Here is a 21,486-nt window from a genome sequence, read left to right on the forward strand (position 1 = left end):
ATTGAAGCCTATGCACCTTTGCAAAACGTCATATTGATAAAGATGTTGCATTCTGGAAACGTGTTCTATGGACTGACGAAACGAAAATAGAGTTATTTGGCCATAATAAAGTGTCTTATATTTACAGAAAATCTGGCGAAGCTTTCCTGCCTAAGAACACCATACCCACAGTGAAGCACGGTGGAGGCAGTTTGATGTTTTGGGGATCCTTTGCTGCCTCTGGACGAGGGCGACTTGTTAAGGTCACATGTAGCATAAAAAAGGAAGATTATGTTAAAATATTGGATGAAAACCTGAAAGACTCTGCTAAAGAGCTCTCACTTGGTCGTCGTTGGTGGTTCATGCAAGATAATGACCCAAAGCATTCGGCTAAATTGACTAAGAAATGGCTTGAGGACAATCATATTAATGTTTTGGAGTGGCCATCACAAAGCCCAGACCTTAGTCCAATTGAAAATTTATGGAGAACATTAAAATTGATGGTAATGCAAAGGAAGCCTAAGAATCTTATTCAATTGGAGGATTATTGTCAGGAAGAGTGGGCTAAAATTACTACTGAAGAGTGCAACAACTTGGTTGTAAACTATGAAAAGCGACTGAGGAAGGTAATCAAGGCCAAAGGCTATACAATTGATTATTAAATAAATCGTGCCAATAATTTTTAACAAGGGTTTTTTGCAATTATGTTTGTTGTTCCTTGGTTATTTTTTTTTCTAAAATCCGATTGCTGCATCGGAAAGCCAGTTAAAAATACATAATATACTTTGTTATTTTCTTTAATTTAATCCCTTTTTTAGAATTTATTAGACAACATTTAACTTTTATTTTACCGTGCCAATAAATATGATCATCACTGTATATATATATATATATACATATACACATATATATATAAAAACATACATACACAAACACATATATATATGCACACATACACAGATACGTAAAAATACACGCATATATACATATATAAACATATATGTAAATACACATACATCCAGATGCACACACTTACACATACATATACATATATATACATATACATATATATATATATAAAAATATAAATTAGCTGGGAGGGGGGGAATTGAAAATTATTTTATAAATAATTTTTAAATTTTCGGGCGTTGTAGTTGAAGGAAAGAGAGAAGGAAAAAATATAAATTAATGAATTATAAGTTACAATTTTATTTTACTAATATAGGAATAGATAAGAATATCAGTAATTTAATCAAATAATAATAAAATCATAAAATTATTAGGGACATATTTATATAAGTGAATAAAACACATACACACTGAGAAACACACACAAATACACATGTAGAAGATACGCACACAAATACAAAAACATATATATATATATAAACACATACATATACACACATGTAGAAGATACGCACACAAATACAAATAACTATATATATACATACATATACATATATATACACATATAAATACATACACATATACGTACATATACACACACATACACACACACACATACATATATATATATATATATATATATATATATATATATATATATATATATATATATATATATAAATTAGCTGGGCAGGGAGAGATTGAAAAAATTAATTTTTGTTTTTAATTTATTATTTATAATTTTTTGAATTGTCGGGCGTTAAGTTGAAAGAAAGAAAGGGGAAATAGAAGGGTAAATAGGTGAATTATACGTTATAGGTTTATTTAATAAAGTAAAAAAGTAAGGATATCAGTAAGTTAATTAAATAATAAAAATTAATATAATTATTAATAAAATGTTAATATAAGTAGATAACAAAAACACATAAATACAAACACATGAGTACACATGTAAAAAATGTACACACATCAATGGGGAGGAGCATGTGCTTGAGTATATGTACAAACACAAATACGAAATATATGTAAGTAAGCTTCGTGTTAAAAAATATGATAATTATTATTGAAAGAATTAGTAAGAGGTAAATATAAGAGAAAAGTGTATTATATATGTTATATGTAGATGGTAAATTAAATAATTAATTAAAATAGAAGGTAAGTAAATGATTAGTTGTTAACAAGTAGATAATAGACCGAGAGGCAAGTCAAAGGATACCAATTGTGATAAGTACGTAATTGAAATATTAGAAATCGAGACCTAACCAGGGAAATAGCCAATAAGAAACTATGGGGCGAGAACCTTTAAATAATGACATAAGGAGTGATTAAGGCAAAGGGGGGTACAAAAATGAGTTAGGTAAAGAGAGATGTAGCTAAAAATGGTGGGATAAATAGGTGGGGGTTCTGTGGAGGGGTTCTTTTAGAATGAATGGGGGACTATATAGTTTAGGTTGTAAATAGGGTGTGTGTAATTCGTTAGTGTTAGATTTTAGAGGTGGGTTATAGTTATTATTAGAAGGGTGAGAAGTTGCTTAAGATGTGGGATTTATAATGTTTACAATTAAGTGAGGTTTCAGTTTTTTTATTTAGAAGTTTATCTCTATCTCTAAAATTAGTAATCAGTAATTTTTCAGTTAAGCATTAATAACATGGGGAGTTTAGTGATTTACAGGCACTAGCTCTATTAAGAATTTCCCAGCTAATAATTGGGGTGAGGTTGTTTCGGGTAAGTAGTAGATAGTGGTTAGTTAATGAAGTACTATTGGGGTGGTTGGGGTTATTTAGGGAGCATTTATGCACTCTAAATCTGTCTTTGAACGTGGTGCTTGAGAGGCCAATGTAAATTTTTTTGTTTTGTGGGTCTTCAGCAGGGGCAATAGTTGCTTTGTAAACCACATTTGTTGAGAGACAATTTTGCTGGAGCGGGCATTGGGGTTTGTTAAGGAAGTTACAGTTATTTTGACCATTGTTATTATAGTTGTGGTTATTTAGTATTTTATTGTTGTGTTTTTTAATTTTATTTTCTAGATTATTTGTGCAACTGTAGCTAAGCTTAATAGTGTTTTTATTAAAAATGTTATGTAGAATATTGCTAGGGGGGAAGTGGTGATTAAGAAGCATGAAGAATTTTTTACCTAATTTAGTTTTTATCATATTATTATAGGGAGGGTTAAACCAGAGGACTTTGCGGGATCTGTTATTCCTATTTGTATTGTTGGGTTTATTAGGGTCCAAGTATGTAATATTAGGGTTGGAATATCCAGATTCCTTTAAAGCATTTTCAAAGAAGGGTTTGTGTAGGTTAAAAATGCTGGAGTTAGATGAGGTTGTGCTAAGCCTTTTTTCTATTGATTTAGGGATATGTTTAATAATGTGTTTGGGGTGGTTGGACAAAGGGTGTATATATAGGGGGTATGTATTATTTTTAGTGTATGGTTCATAAGTATTATTAGGGAGGTTAAAGGTAACATCTAGAAAATGTACTGTTTTTAAGTTGGAAGTTACTTCAATCTTTAGATCCATATTCTTCAGTTCCCTGATGATGTTCTTTTTAATGCCTTCGCACTTTGGGCCGCTTGCGTTTTCAACAATGATAAGGCCATCATCTCTGTAAAGTCCCACGTTGTTGTTGGGGATAAATTTTGTGAGATTATATAGGATGAAAAGGCCTACTAAGTCAGTAGCCTCAAAACTGTCCTACTAAGCCAGGACTCTCAATGGACTAAAAAAGACCAACCTACCTCCTTCGACCTTGCGATGGGTGCTTTTGATGCAGCTGAGGCTACTGACTTTGTAGGCCTTTTCATCCTATATAATCTCACAAAATTTATCCCCAACAACAACGTGGGACTTTACAGAGATGATGTGTATATATATGTATATGTATGTATATATATAGTTATTTGTATTTGTGTGCGTATCTTCTACATGTGTGTATATGTATGTGTTTATATATATATATGTTTTTGTATTTGTGTGCGTATCTTCTACATGTGTATTTGTGTGTGTGTTTCTCTGTGTGTATTTGTTTTATTCACTTATTATAAATATGTCCCTAATAATTTTATGAATTTATTATTATTTGATTAAATTACTGATATTCTTACCTATTCCTTTATTAGTAAAATAAACTTGTAACTTATAATTCATTAATTTATATTTTTTCCTTCTCTCTTTCCTTCAACTACAACGCCCGAAAATTTAAAAATTATTTATAAAATAATTTTCAATTTCCCCCCTCCCAGCTAATTTATATTTATATATATATATATGTATGTATATGTATATATATGTATATGTATGTGTAAGTGTGTGCATCTGGATGTATGTGTATTTACATATATGTTTATATATGTATATATGCGTGTATTTTTACGTATCTGTTTATGTGTGCATATATATATATGTGTTTGTGTATGTATGTTTTTATATATATATATGTGTATATGTATATATATATATGTAATCACGCATGTGCTTTTCCACCATTTACGTATGTGCATTTGCTGTACACATTTATGCGTGTGCTTGTATTTGTGTGTTACTTATTAAAAATGTTTTTTTCCCCTATTATTTAAGTTACTTACTTAAGCTTTCACCTATTTTATTTTATTTTATTTCATTAAAATAAACCTGTAACGTATAATTTCTACCTGCCCGGCTAATTTATTTATATATATATTATATTTAATTATATATATATATCATTACACTATCAAAATAAACCTGTAAAGTATAATTCATTAACTTATTTTTCCTTTTCTTTTTCTTTCCATTTTATAAACAATAAATACTTTCAATTTCTCCCCGCCCCGCTAAATTACTTTAAACCCCATTTTAAACCCGTTCCTTCACTAACTTTAACTCTCCAACCTGTTGCCATGGTGATCCTTTAAATTAACTGTTACTTATGCCGTTATCAACAAAAGTAGCGTCTTTTAAGTTTAACCCGTTAAAAAAAAAAAAAAAGAAAACGTATATAAGAATTTACACATAATTAATATTTAATTATAAACCTCTCTCTTTTTTAATACACTCCTACTACTTTAAACTCCAATGTCCTCTCCCCACCACTCCTCCCTCCTTTTCTAACTCCCCTTTATCTTTGATTTATCCATTCTTATTTGACTTTATAACTTAGTCCATCTATGAATTCTGACGATGCTAGTTGGATTTTTTCCTCTCTTTGAGGATTTTCCTCTAGCTGAAACAATTTGTAAACTCATTCTGGACTCACAGTAATAAATTTCCTATATATGTATATATATATATGTATATATATATATATATATATATATATATATATATATATATATACAGTGATAGTTGTGTAGGTCCAACGAGAGAAAAAAATGTATATTTAAAAGATGGACTTAAAAGGACTGAACTCTGATTGAACTCTTGAGCAACACACCGACTATTGCTGACAAAAAGTCTGAGATTGACATTTCTGTGAAAAACTCAATGACTGTTCTCAGAGTCAAAATCTTTTCCAAAAAGACATTTGAAACCTTTACTTCAAAAAACCTTTATATAAAAATTATCTGAAGAGAGCTGAACAAGGCTTGAAACGCGTTTTAAAAATATTTTTAAATAAAAAATAATAAAAGTCTGAAAAACCCACAATTGTTTATGGCTACGCTCTTTTATATATATATATATATATATATATATATATATATATATATATATATATATATATATATATATATATATATTTATTTATATATATATATATATGTAGGTGTGTGTGGTTGTGTGTGTATTTATATATTACATTTTGGAATTAAATTAAAATACTCGCGCACACTTTCATATACGGAAACACTTGTGTACAAACACGCACCCACACGGAGACACACGCACACACATGCTGCACACACACACACACACACACACACATATATATATGTATATACATATATGAATTTTTTAAATTAAATCAAAATACTCACGCACACTGTCATATACGGAAACACATGTGTACAAACACGCACCTACACGGAGACACACGCACACACATGCTACACACACACACACATACACACATACACACGCACACATATACACACCCACGCATACATATATATGTACGTATATACATGTATGATTTTTTTTAATTAAATTAAAATACTCATGCATACATTGATATACGGAACACACGTGTACACATAGACACTAATATACCCACACGCAAGTATGATATTGTCGGTCTCTGAACACTGAAGCACTTACAAAAGTAGGCTCAGATAAGTTCTAGTTATTTCATAGATCAAATCAAAATCTATTACAGACTGTACTTCTATTAATTGACTTATGGTCATTTAATATTATCTAAAATCATTTACTATGTGGTTTGTGCCTCAGTATTAATTAACTAGAAAAGAATCGATATATTTGAAAAATAAAGTGAATCTAATTTAAATGATAATTCATTGGGCGGTGACAAATACAGATTATTCGGTAGAAATTTGACTCTTCCTAACAAAGAAAAAGCAAAAAAAATCGATCTTCGTGGTAACACCATATGTTATTAAAATTCAACAAGCATTTCATAGAAAAACGTTTATCGCACTCAAAGAAGGCGCCCGCTATATTCTCTATCGATCTCACGCGTAACCTAAGCAATAGATTTGTTAATTGGCAAATAAGGCGCGATTATCATGAAGCATATCAATCATTTCCAATGTTGCAATTATTTGCAGTCTTCCATGATCCAGAACTCTTAATCCACTAATACGAGGTGCCATAAATAAGTTTCCAGACATTTTTCGTATGATCACTTCTATTGATAGCACACACATTAAACTCTAGTCCCCTTCGAAATAATCCCCTCTGACTGTAATGCACTTGTTGTACCGTTCAAAACACGTCTACAAGGCCTCATGGAGTCCCCTTGTGTGAGCGTGTCAATTACCTTCATCACAGCTTTTTTTCCATTTCATCAATTGACACACAACGACAGCCTCTCAAGTTTCCTTAAGCTTCGGGAATAACCACAAGTCACAAGGAGCAATGTATCGACTATAGGGGGCGAGGAACTGTCGTGAGGCTTATCTTGGTCAAATGACAAGGATGTGAACTGATGCATTCGTGTAAATCTTCATCATCTTCAGTTCCTCACAAATAATTGTGTGTACAGTTGTCACAATGGCATCAAACTATCTCTATCGACACACGACGGTCCTTATTCATGAAATTCTTTATTTGGCCAATAAACTCTGGTGGTCTGTTTTCCTTACTCGTCTCACACCTTTAATCAACAACTCACAGACGTTCTGCCTTTTTGAATCTATTATGTCACTCAGAAACTGATGCTTAACTCATGAAAGATGGTTCAAAAGCAGTTTGAAGCATTTCACAGCTTTCTGTGGAATTTTTTCCAAGTTTAAAACAGAATTTTATTGCATATGATTTTTTCAAAGTTCCTTCACGTTCAGATTGCATATTTGAAATTCACTAGCTGCGAGGATCAGGTTTTAGAAGGGTGTATTCCAATTCCTGCTGTAACTGTTCATTTGAATTTGAAATCATAAATATTGGTCCGTCATTTCGTATAGGAATAACATACATAATTTTCAAAAGTCAACGACAATGTTGAATGCCTGAAGGGAAAAAATACAGTGGAAACTTATTGAGGACATCACATATTATACAGAAGAATGCATTTTTTTTTCAATAATGATTACTCTTCATTTACTCTCATTGTTTTCTCGGTAACTACTGGCCTGATCTGTTTAAAATTTAGCATGGGCATTTATTATTGTAGCTTGCAACGAAACAAGTATTATGGTATCCGTTCGATGCACAGTTACGGATTTATAGAGATTAAACCTAGCACGTATATTCTAGTAGTTCTCTCGGAATTACTGGATGATATGACTGAAATTTTGTATGAATACATGGTAATTATGATAAAGTACAACGAATTATATATTATGGTATTCGTTAGATGAACAGTTAGATGTAGGGATTATTAAGAATTATGAGGGATTATTAGGATTTAATTTATAATAATTCTAATTATTCCGGAATGGAAGACCACCAAACAATTTTTCTATTTTTTGTTCATTTAAAACAATTACCAGCTTCATCCCGAATACCCTGTACTTTAGTTATTAGAGATTAGACAAGATTATATTAATTGCTTTTACTTATAAACAGTGGATTTTTCCTTTTATTTACCGAGCGCTTCCTCCTTGTTCCAGTGAAGTTTTCTTTTTGAATCAGCAGGGGCACGAGCGCTGGATGCGTATTGGATTAAAGCACCATCTTGTGTACATTTGTGACATTCTGAATGTGATCCGTACACGTTATCTCCAAGACCCGGAAGCCAGACAAATGTCACGGAGTCTAAGGTTGCCGCAACTACCTATGGGAATAAAAAAAAAAACACAAAATAAAAAAAATAATTATATCAAAGGTTGAGAAATGAAACACACTCCCAAACACATAGACAAACATAACACTCATGTATATAATATAAAAAAAAAACATTTTTGAGAAAAAATTTGATGCTAAAGGTTTTTCATCAATAAGGAAGGAAAAACAACAAAAATCAAAGATTTCGGTCGCCTCCGGCCTTCTTCGTTCTTCTGTTCTTCTTTTATTTTTCTACCGACGAACGTCTGTATGTAACAGAGCGCAGACGTTTGTATGGTAACTGTGCAAATAACCGATCCATGTGCGCAGTGACGTCACTGCAAGGCAGAAAAAAATATTTACAAAAAACGTGATGATCACGTTAGAGAGAACCAAGATAAATGTGTTACACAAGTAGCGCAAAAGCAAGGTGCTAAACATGGGCGGATAAGGACGAAGTACCACATGTTTGACACGGCAGAGTCTTGGTAATAACATTGAAGTGCGAGAGAACTTTTGAACAAGAAAACAGGACCTTATACTAGAAAGTACCTGTAAATAAATGTCCATTGTTTCACTGGAAACAAAAGGGGAGTTTTATTTTTTACTATTTCTTGTTGCATTGCAACGAACTTTACATGTAAAAAGGGTTTAACGTAACATAGAGTGCCCAGTCTTTTTTAGTTTCAAATTGATATTGCGATAATTTTTAGATTATATGTAGAGGGAACGCTGGTAATGTGTTTAAGAATATTAACATTGAAACATAAAATGGTAAAATTTAAAATATAGTTTTTTTAAAAACAAAATTCGAATATTCTTTTCACAAATTAAAATATTTCCACCGACTCCGAATGTGTTTCAATTATAGAGATTGCTATATCTTTTTTTCTTCTTTATTGTCCCTGTTACGACGTATGCCAGTGAGACTCGACCTCTCCTAGTGTCAACTGGAGATGGTAATAATGTCTATATATACTGTAGAAGACATCCTAGTATCGTTAGTAAAGTTACTAGATACAATGTTTCTATATTGAAAAGCTCCGTCGAATAGAAAATATGAGAAATCATTTTTTGAAGCTAAACTCGATGTTAGATGGTTAAAAACAATTTTTTTTTTAAATATTTTAGCGAAACAGATATATGCTCTTACATGTATGTTGTTCTTTACATTGTGTACACGAAGAAAGAAAATAATATTTTTACGGTTGTATTGAGAAAAAAAATATTGCTGTAAATATCTTCAAATCAGCAATCAGAGGTCAGCATTCAGTTTACATTATTTGAATGATAAAAAGATAATTTTATATCCTAAAATCGTTGACAGATTTTTTTTTCTTTCTTCTCTATTTACAAGGATCCCCCAATAAGTAATTCCTTTGATTCAGCTTCAGTTTTCTGATCTAGCTGAAATGTTGCATGTGAATGATTTATATCTCTATGGATTATGTGACAATTAAAGCTCTGAACTAAGTGTTATTTCTGGGTTACATATGTTGGCACTGAGTCAGACGTAAAATGTAGCCTGCTGAGTGTCGCATAGTTATCTGCTTATGAATTTGCAAGGATGCATACCACGGTATACTTTAGATGAAATGAAAGAAACGTATAGTGACTATGCCATATCATATAATCTTGTAAAAGGACGACATCGTGAATAACCGGAAATCTTCGAAAACAGCTTCAACACCGGATCGCCTCTACTGCAATTGTCAGTAATGCCGAGGCTGCTAGATTAGAAAATCAACGCGTGAATATGCGCCAAATAACCAACGACGTTCAGATTAGTATACGGTATTTGGAAATTATAATGTATCTTATTGAAACGTTCCCAGAAGTATGACCACGCCTGGTGTTCGAAAATGAATTCGGAGATGTGCCAAAAAATCGATCAGAATTTTTTAAAACACTGATTATACAGGATGAAACCTGAATTTATCACTATAATAAAGAGATCAAAGTTATAGCTGTGCAAACACTTGGACTCCACATCTCCAAAGATGTCCACGACGCAGTACTATGCTGGCAAGGGCATGCCCACTGTGTGTCTTGGACCAGGACGAAGTAGTGATGGCAGATTTTCTGGTATAGGATACCACATTTATAAAAGCCTACTATTCTTCACTACTGAGGAAATAAAAAGAAGCTATCAAAACCAAGAGTCGGGAAAAGATCAGAAAAGAGCCACACCCTATAATACAGCGCTCTGGTCCGCATATCACTAGATCAGAAGCACATGGGTGTAGCTATGACATTCTGCCGCATCCTTACTATTCTTCTGACTTTGCACCCTCTGACTATCACTTCATTCCAGTTATGAAAATTGATCTTTGATAGGAAAGCGTTTTCCAGATGATGCTGTCGTCATTGGAGAACCAAGCTTTGTGGGGAAGGGATTCTATAAAAACGGTCCCTAATGCTGTATTAAACGATAGGAAAAATCTGTGACACTATCTTATTTTTATGTAGAAATGAATAAGGATTGTTAACTTTCGTTGTTCTTCTCTTATGAGAACTAGTTTAGAGATAGTACTCATTGAACGCTCCTGGTAATAATGTGAGACTTCTATTTCTCCCCTTTTCTTCTATTATTTCATGGGAAAACGTGGTTTGCAGAACGTTCGCATCAGAAAACAATTATTTGTTTTCTTTGACCACTCATAATTTATAAGAATCTTAAATTCACGAAAGGTTTTATAAGATTGAACCAGTTCGTTAATTTATTGCACAGCAACTTTAAAGCATGGAGAGGGGGGCATATATACAAGTAATGTAGTTTACCTGGCGCTAATATAAGTGGCGAAATGAATGTAAGGGATTTGTCTTGATTATAGGTTTCACGGGGGCGAGGAATTAGAGCAAGATTTCTTCACTGCTTAGTCTTCATATTACTGGGTGGTCTGCTGCCCGGGGAACTACTGTGAAAGACAACCCTTTCAACAGTTATATTTTTACCTTCTAACATACTACATGCAATGGCAAATTCTCTTTTCTCTGTGTCTATCTATCTATTTATCAATTCTATACATTAATCTATCTCTTTTTAGCATAATGTTAGCCTGTTTATTGTAATCGACTAGAAAATATATGCCCCCACCGATCGCATATTTTTTTTATGCTGGTCGTACCACTCCTATTATAAAGGCAATTTTTAAAATAATATAATATTAGCAGGGTGCACGGCGTTGATTAGTCATACTATAAACCTAAATATGAGATTTTAATTCATGCATATTTTTTACGATAGGATGTTGATAAAAAAAATCATGAGTGGAAAAATATCGGGAAAACCAATGCGAACAATAGAATGTTCGGATTCTTCCGCCGGATTTTAATTTGTAGTCATGTAAGACATTGAAAAAAGAAAAAAAAAATAGAAAAAGGCTATTGCACCCCTCGACGAAAATACCCCCGATTAATTCGACAAGCAACAAAGTTCCACCCTACACTGTAGAGATCCCTAGATTTAAGCAAGACTTCTACTCCAATAGTTACTTCTCTAGAACTGCTAGACTTTGGCATTCCCTTCCAGTCCCTGCTTTCCCAACTGTACTGACATGCAGATCGTCAAGTGTAAGGTTAACAGACATCATGCGGCTCAACTCCCCACATAGTATCCCTGCAACTTATGCCCCTAATAGTAGCACATGTATCAAAGTGGCACTGTGCCTTGTTTGGGATGAAAATGTAAGAAAAAAATAATGATGATTTTAAGTTTTGTATAGAAAAGAACTTAAAGAAATTTAATCTATTAAAAATTAAAAAAAAACACACATTTTTGAGTCTGATAAATAAAAAAAAATGTAAACAAAGAATATTTCGGTGAGGAATCAATAAAATTTTAGTGTCATATCCGATTCCAAAAACAATTCTTATTTGATTTTTTTTTTGTTATTGTTGTTAAAGTTAATTTTGTTGGTACCAATATTAAAATGTAAAATATTTATTGACTTTAAACTAATAGTAACATTAAAATCTAGCGATAACTATCAGGCCGCCCAGCGTTGCCTTGTTATAAAATGCACATAAATATTATAATTTAATTCGTACAGTCATATAGACATGTGCATGCAAGTGTTATGTTTTTTTAATAAACAGTTCAATTCTTATAAGTAAACAAAAAAATACTAAAGCTGAGATCGACACCAAAACCTAAAGCCAGTGAGTCAAGTACAATAACCATCAGGCCAGCTTGACACGTTTAAAAAGTGTTTTCAAACCTGCTGACCTATATATAAGGAATATGTAACGAGTACGATTCACGCATGCACATTCGTGAAACAGTTGAAAAGAGATAAAAATCCGATGACCTCCCCCACACACGTTTCAATATTGACCCCGTTAACAGTCCTATTTTTTGGGTGAAAACCGATTATAATTTTTCACATGTCTGAATATTCTATATCCTAAATTCAAAATTTCTTAATATGTTCAATGCTTTACAGCCATCATCAAATGCTTCTCACATTACCAGAGGCAGACCGCTGTCATCTAAGCACTGTATTAATTCCGCAGAGGCAGTTGCATTCTTTCAATAAATTAAGAGTCGTTTCTGGTTTCATCTCGTACCTGAATTACCTTGTGTAACTTTTAAATTCGTAAATATCCTAAAAATTGTACTTGTTCCAATTCGAATTTAGATTCTGATCAATCGAATTAAAGTTTACCGCTGGGCTAATAACCTCTTACACTGGAAGCCAAATTTCATTTCAGAAAAGTAGTTATTCTATACAAGTCCTGGAGATGAAGAATTCTCAGTAGCCAGCTGCTTTGTACAGGTTCTGGACATTATAATTTTGCAGCCAAAGAGCAAAATCATCTATCCCCTGTTTGCACGAAAGAATTATGTGCTGAAATGTTAAATTATTTAATTTTATGAAGCAATTCTGGTTTCTGATTGGTTGATAGCAGAACGTGAATTAATTTGATTCGTCAGTTCCTATTAGCAACGTTTAAAAATAGAATCTCACAACTCTTAAGGAGCATACCCTATTAAGTACTATAAGTATTGCAACAATATCCATGAATAATCACAGCATATAATCAAATCCACATTTTAAGAATGCGTTTATAGATGCTAACCTTGTTACTTCAGCACGATACAATCCTTTTGGCCACGAGCGTCAGTATTTTATTTGGCCAGCAGTGACTCACACTAATAATCGTAGTTTCATTGTTTTTTTTTACAGGTGGTTTGGGTTTATACTTCCATCGGGCAACGCCGGTACACAGTTCCTTATAGTATTCATTAATATTTCATAAATTTGAGATGTACAGTATTTGAAAGAGTTTTATGGATCATAATATTGGAAACAACTTTTCATTTGACCATTGGATAGTTGATTTTGTATTAAATTAAACACATTTAAGTTCATAATCAAATTTGAAATCTCATCTTGACTGCTGCATCTACAACTAGACATAATTCTTAGAACAGGGTCGAAAACAGTCTCAGATGTAATAGATCCCGCACTCTTTGCCAAGCTCTAACTACTGTCCGATCGCCGCAATAGTGAATCCTTGTGCCTGTTTTACAATTCCTTTAACGTAATGTGCTCTAACGAACTCATAGGACGTGTGCCCACTCGACGTGCATATTCACGAGTAAACCAACAAGCGGCAAAATCCCACCACTTCATTGTTGAGTCTACTTTTACTCTAATAGATTCCTCCATCGGACTACTAGACAGTGGAATACCTCCCTGTTTTCAGCTTCTATACTGTAATTATCTGCACAAGTTTAAATATGATGTGAACATATATATGTCGCTGCTTAACTCCCTACAGCTCTCTATAAGACGGGATCCCAAATAAGAACCGTGTATGTCCAAGTGGCAATATGCCTTGCTTGGGGCGAAAAATAGTAAAAAAAAAAATTATTTCTAAACAAATCAGAGTTCAGGAAGAGCGTGCCCCAAGATCATATAGTCTGCATCAAGTCATCCTCATTGGTCGCAGCTATTCGTTAATCTCCAAGATTTCTCAGATGTACAGGGTGGGAGATAAATTTGTCTAAATAGCCTTCCAACATGTCGAAAGTTACATCGGAGATGCGCCGCTGTACAGCTCATGCTCACTACCGATCCAAGTTATGAAAACAGAACCATTGCCAGCAGTATTAAAATGCAAATCCGGACGGTTCAACGCTTGGGGGCACAGCTCAACGCACTAGATACCTTTTCCGGGTACGGATATGGTTTTGGTGTGGTTTCCAGTGAGGATCATATCATGTCACTTCAGATCTTCGAAGCTGGCTTGAAAGTCAATACTAAAGTGTACCTGAGGTGCTGATCAGGTAGCAGCTGGCAGACCCTCGGTGTGGCAGCAGGAATCGACGCCGGGCCACACATCCAAAAAGACCTAGGCTTGGCTTCAGAATGAGTGCTACAACATTGTACTCTTCTCTCACTGGGCCCATTCCCCCCCCCCTGAACCTGCCGGACTACTTCGTTTGGTCATACATTGACAACATCACCCAAAGGACTCCTACACCAAAGCTAACCTGATCGCCGCCATCCGTCGAGTATTCGCCGAGCTCCCGCTGTCGCTTGTGGAAACGGCATGGTCACAGTTCCGAACCGTATCGAGGCGGTAATTTAGGCTGAAGGCGTCTACGCTGAACAGCTGGTCAGCTCTACTACATAATCAAGTTACCTGAATTGATTTTTTTAAATAAAAGTTTTAAAATATAGCTGCAGTGTGGTTTTCTTGAGGGCGACAAATTAATCGTTCAACCTTTATTACACCCGATACAGAGAGCAGCAAGATCCAGCAGTCGCATGCATCTCCGGGTTTGAAGACACCCCAGTAGATTCTAGTCTCTAGGGTTAAATGCCGAAAACAGATCTCTGGCTAGTATGCATAAAGCTGGCATAACATCGAAGGTATCGATAGAATGCCAACGTATATCACAAATGCATATACCGACCGAGATGGATCCTCTGGCCAGACCATATGCGCATCCACAACGGCTAGGCAACACTTGGAGATGTATACGTGGATGCGTTGTTTATTTGGCCATATATCTTCACATCCGTTGCTTTTTTGTTAGTATCGTATTGCAATAGGCGAGCGAAATAAAAACGGTAGAAATGTCCGATAAAGAGCTCTCTGAAGGCTAAGAATGCGTTATTGCCCCGAATGTAGATTACATCTAGTCATAACTCACATAAATATTTGCTTGTCCGCTTTCTAACACGGTCCGACGTTCGGAAATTATTGCCAATATCACTTTTATTTGCAAACAACTTTGTACACACACATGTACATACACACACATGCGCACACATACACGTGCACAAACCTATATTTATATGAATAATTGTTTTACTATTCATTTATATACACATAGTACTATAAGGTAATGAAATATCGTGTGCATACATACTTTCATTATTTGCTTCTACACTGTTCAATACGTTAGTAGATTACCACTTAGTTATACTGTGAAAACTATCTATGGCAAACAGGTTACATATCAATGTTCATGTTTCGTTCGCGCTGAAAATCATCAGGATAAATGCATTTTCTTAACCTTTCTGTATAGTAAACTTCCCATATATATATATATATATATGTATATATATACATATATATATATATATATATTTCTTAACTGGTATATATAGAATTCTTTCTCTCACTCTCTCTCTCTCTTTCTCTCTCGTTATCTCTATCTATATATCTCAATTGACGTGTTTTTTGTTGTTTTTAGGGCTATAGTCTATATCGCTACATAAAGTAATAGTTTATATATTAGTATACATACACGCACACACACATGGGTTAAGGAGATATACTTTTGAATTGTATTCTTTGTCTTGTATATAATAACACTTCTAGATTTCAAACTTGACCATTCGACACCATAGAATGTAAATTACTAATATATATATATATATATATATATATATATATATATATATATATATATGAATATACATATATTCAGACATATAGCACAGTGCGTATTTTCTAATCACCGTCTTTTTTTTTTTTGTAATTTTTCGATTTTTCGAATTCGACCAGGCAATAAGAAGGACAATTCAAAAAGTTGAAAAATTACAAAAAGAAAAAAAAATGAAAAAAAAAAGTTTAATACAAAACAATCTTATTTAGCAAAAACACTCCATACTATTTAAACCATACGTTTCTGAATGAAAACATGAAAACATGCTGCCTACATGCACATTACATATAGAGAGAGCATGTGCATGTACGTACTTATATTAATACGTATTTAAGACTGACGTGGATATTCCCATTGGCGTTAGTTTCTCCTCCTTCCTCTTCCTTTCTCCTCTTCACTCGGGCAAGCGCATCACTTTCAGTGCACTGATGAAAAGCGGAGGATCTATCGAAAAATTTGTACTTGTAAAAAAGTGTTTAAACTTTTTTCATAATAATATTTGGCATTTTTGCACTTCAGGAAAAAGAAACGAATAAAGAAAAGTTATAAACTGTTATACTTTTCGTATTCTTTCTTTATATATATATATATATATATATATATATATATATATATATATATATATATATATATACATATATATATGTATATATATATGTATATATATGTATACATATATATGTATATATATGTATATATATATGTATATATATGTATATATATACATATATATGTATATATACATATATATGTATATATGTATATATATGTATATATACATATATATGTATATATATATGTATATATACATATATATGTATATATAAATATATATATATATATATATATATATACTTCAGAATAATGTAATGCAATACATCTACTGGTATGGAAATCTGTCCAATGATTATCGGTCTTACAAAATATTATTGGCTGTAGTATTTTATAAAGGCAGTCCCAGCCAAATAAAAATTGCTCAATATATATATATATATATATATATATATATATATATATATATATATATATATATATATATATATAAAATTCCTGAATGTATGTGTTGTGTAACTGGGGACATATTAACAAGATGACGGGGACATATATAACGGGGTTAATGATGGTGATGACAATTCTGATGGAAGATATTTATACAGTTTGAGGAATGCTTGGGACTTCATATATAAACTGAATTGAGATGTATTCAAGTTCTTAAAACAGAGGAGAGGATGCATTTATAGACATTACTTGTGGTGGAGAAGATGGGATACATAACTTTGGAGGGTTTACAATGTGTTCATTATAAAAGGATCAACACAATTACCTTTCGTTCGTGATGAACGATGACACAAGACAACAGTTACAACATAATGATGACTTCTTTATTCATCTGATCGGCCGGTCGATGACGTCAGGAATTCAAATTTAGATCCACAGTCTAAATGTCCTCTATTCGCTTCCAAGGGATCAATTGACCAACTGACTGTCTCTCTTCCTGACCCACTAAATCCGAACACATAATCTGGAGAAATGTCCTTTGTCTATGACGTCAGAAGTGTATGTTTCAAACATGACCAATTTCACGTGGCTAAACATATGTTTGTCGAATACAATTTTGACAAGCAAAAGAATCCTCGATTCTAATCTAACTTGTTTTAAACAATATAATTTAATTTGCATTATTCATTATTTTACTGACATATTTAATATTCAGATTTCTGAAAGAATTAGCAATAGACTTAATTTCTAACATTCCATTACTTAACTTTGCCTACATGGCTCGATTCTAGGCTTATCCTTATCTAATTTTTACTCATATAATATTCTTATTTACTTATTTTCCATTTAACATATGGACCGATCACTATGATGTTAGAACATAGCTGCTAAGCATAAATGTATATAAAGTCGTCCATATTTACTTTAATTTAAGTGTCTATAAAGGCGGTGAATAAGAAAAGCATTTGGTAAATATTCAGATACTTCTGATATAGTGTGACAATTTAATAATATCAAAACCCAATTAATAAACTTTACTTCCACAGAAAGTGCTCGTCTGAGCTTCAATATCTGGTCTACTCTTGCCAATCTTTCTCGAAAAACACTCGTCTAGCTGAAACCACTGTCAATAACTTTCCCTACTCTTTATCTGTGCCTATATCAAAACCTAGATGCAATGTACAAAGCTGCCTTCTTAGAACTGCACGCATGTGGAACTTTTTTCCGTTTGCGTTTTCTAGCTGACTACAACTTGGTTTTCTTCAAGTCCAACCAAAACAAATTCTTGATGAACCGTCCCCTTAAGAAATCCAATTTACCAAATTTCCATTAATAACGACTACTACGATAGTATACAATTGATTACAGTACAAACAATAACTCTTATTCTCGAGTGGCCTCAAGGTCTTGATAAGCGGTGACTCCTATGTTAAAAGAAATCGATACATTTTAGTTCTATGATTTGTTCTGGGAATTAATTGCCCCTGTTTTATGACGCGAATTCACAGACACACACACACACACACATATATATTATATATATACGAAGTGAAGATTGACTTTCTGAGTGGGTTCGAAACTCTCGCATCGCAGTAATTGTCGCCTTCTACACTAATGATGTAAGCATGAAACACCAGTTTCTTTAGATACAAAATGCATCTATTCATTAATACGATAGTGTGTATTATTTTCTGTGTTTCGCTTATATCCGGGTCGTTTAATTGTTTTGCACTTCCATTTATTGTCATAAATAATTTTATCAAGATTTCTTTATAACTTTTGGTTTCGGTTCCGATTATAACTGATGGCACTCCAGTAATCTATTATTTTTTTTATAAAGAATGTTATCAAGAATTCTTCATAAGCTTTGGTTTCGGTTCGTATTATAGCTGAAGGAACTCAATTTATATATATATATATATATATATATATATATATATATATATATATATATATATATATATATATTTCATAAGTTTTTTATTTCGGTTTCGATTCAAGCTGATGCACCCAAGTCATATGAATATATATATATATATATATATATATATATATATATATATATATATATATATATTTTAAATCACAGCTTTATAATATATAAACATCGATAGAACATTAACTCTATAATAATATATACGAAATCTGCAAGAATTAAAATATCATATTTAAGCGTACTTTACGACCGGGCTTTGCCGGGCGTTCGTGCTAGCTTAGATTAATACTTTTTGCAGTTTTTGGCCAAGATAAAACTGTAGTATCTGTTCTTTGGATGCGGCACTTCCATTTCTCGTTCTCTTTCAGTAGAGGAGAAATCCTTCACGACTGGGGCAATTTTTGTACCCTTTCTCCACGTAAAAAAACGACCCTGGTGTCTAACTCTGTCCAGTGGGGAGGCATTGTAAATAGGTACAATAAAATCAGCGCGCCTCCATTTATACTGAACAACTACAGAATACCAACATCAATATATTACACATGGATGTGTCCTCTCTGGAATTTACACAGGTCCCGTAAGTAGTTAATGTTTATTTATAAAAAAAAAAAAAAAATTAGTATAAACCGCCTTGAGAAATTAAAGTAGAACCGTTTTTAGGGAATTAAGTAAAAACGGTCTATCAAAGTGCAAAATGCAATATTCCTATTTGATTTCCCGTTGTTGAATACTCTCTTATTGTTGACTAGTATGCCCGCTGACATAGCATTTATATGTATTAAATATGTTTCTATTGCCGTTTAAGTTGCTAGTAGCAGGTAAGTATAATGCTTGCTTCCGTGGTAAGTTTGACTTTGTGGGTTTGAATCTCCCAACTAGCAATAACTATCACCTACTAAACTGATGATTGCGTAAGCATGGAACACTAAGTGTATAGGGATAGAAATAAGTGTTAATATTGATTGATAACAATTACAGTGTATATATATATATATATATATATTTATATATATATATATATATATATATATATAATAGCAGTTCAGCCCTGCTTTGCTCGGGACCTAAGCGCAGTTCATAACTTGCCCTATGTGTAAATACTCTTTATAAAAATTTCAAGATTTTAGTCCTAAAATTGTCTCAGTACTTACTTAGAGACCGCAGAGGTAATTCTTTAAAAATTTTGACCACAATTTTGGCCCCTTAACTTTTATGGTGTTTGTCTCGAATCAAAATAAAAAACTTGCCCCATATCTAAGTTATCTCCATCTAAAAGTCTAAGTGTTTACACCAAAAATTGGCGGAGGAATTTCGTAGAGACTGTAAAGGTCACCTCTATCAACTTTGACCTTTTGGCAGCCAAAATTTCGGCCCCAAACCGATGTAAATGATTCCCACATGTTTAAATATCCTTTATGTAAAAGTTCAAATGTTTAAATCCACATTGACTGAGTAGTTTGCAAGGCACTGGAAAGGTCTAATCTTTTGCAATTTGACCATTTGGAAGCTAAATTTTTCGGCCTAAACCTATTAAAAGCTTACTCTCTATCTGAATACTCTTTATGTAAAATTTCAAATTTTTTTAGACCAGAAATTGGCTGAGCAATTTGGTAGATACCGCAGAGGTCAATTTTTAAAATTTGACCCCAATTTTGACCCCGTTTACATTTGCTGCTTTGGGCTCAAATCAAATAAAATGTTTGATCAATCTCCAAGTAACTGCATTGAAAATTTCAAGCGTTTAGTTAAAAAATTGGCGGAGGAGTTTGGTAGAGTTTACAAAGGTCAAATCGTTGAACTTTGACCCCTGGACAGCCAAATTTAAGGCAGAAAACCGAGTAAAAAGTTTTCCCAAATCTCAATACCCTTTATGTCAAATCTCGAGTCACTAGACTGAAAATTGGCAGAGTTATTTGGTAGGTGAAGGCACACACACAGACACACACACATTTTCACTTCTATAGATATAAGAGAGAAAATATATCTATCAATATTTATTTCCTCAGCCAGACAACGTAGCATCTCACATGAACTATGGCATCCTTATCAAGTATAACATTTTTACTTGTGAGATAACGGCTTGGATTATTGCTTGTTGTGATGACCACGTCCCTTGTTCGAGACGACGTGAGCTCATTCCACTGTCGGATTTTCGCCGAAGTTTGCTTGATTTGTGTTAGTTGATATACTTTATTGTATGTCTGCCGGTTTTCTCAGTTGGGAGAGTGCTCGCCTCGCATGCAATACTTGAATTCTGAGTTCGGGTGTGGGTATTTATTTGCTCCCCCACCGAGCAAATTAGGCACAAGGCAATTTTTAATGTGAGGCGTGAAGGGAGGGGGAAGGAAAAAAGGGGACCAGCTCCCGAGAGGTGGGAAACGGAAGCTGGTTA

The 21,486-nt window shown here is 33.2% G+C and overlaps 1 protein-coding gene across 1 annotated transcript in view; it reads right to left on the bottom strand.

Moving 5' to 3' along the window:
- Positions 1 to 21,486, bottom strand: part of LOC145254836 (pappalysin-1-like) — a 654,441-nt gene that overhangs the window by 131,950 nt on the left and 501,005 nt on the right. Inside the window, exon 7 of the mRNA XM_080113674.1 lies at positions 8,074 to 8,260. Coding sequence (XP_079969800.1) covers positions 8,074 to 8,260 — 187 coding nt within the window. The remainder of the gene's footprint in view (positions 1 to 8,073; positions 8,261 to 21,486) is intronic.

The sequence above is a fragment of the Euprymna scolopes genome, chromosome 30 (assembly GCF_053919585.1).
Source record: "Euprymna scolopes isolate OS-2025 chromosome 30, ASM5391958v1, whole genome shotgun sequence".
Lineage (NCBI taxonomy): Eukaryota > Metazoa > Mollusca > Cephalopoda > Sepiida > Sepiolidae > Euprymna > Euprymna scolopes.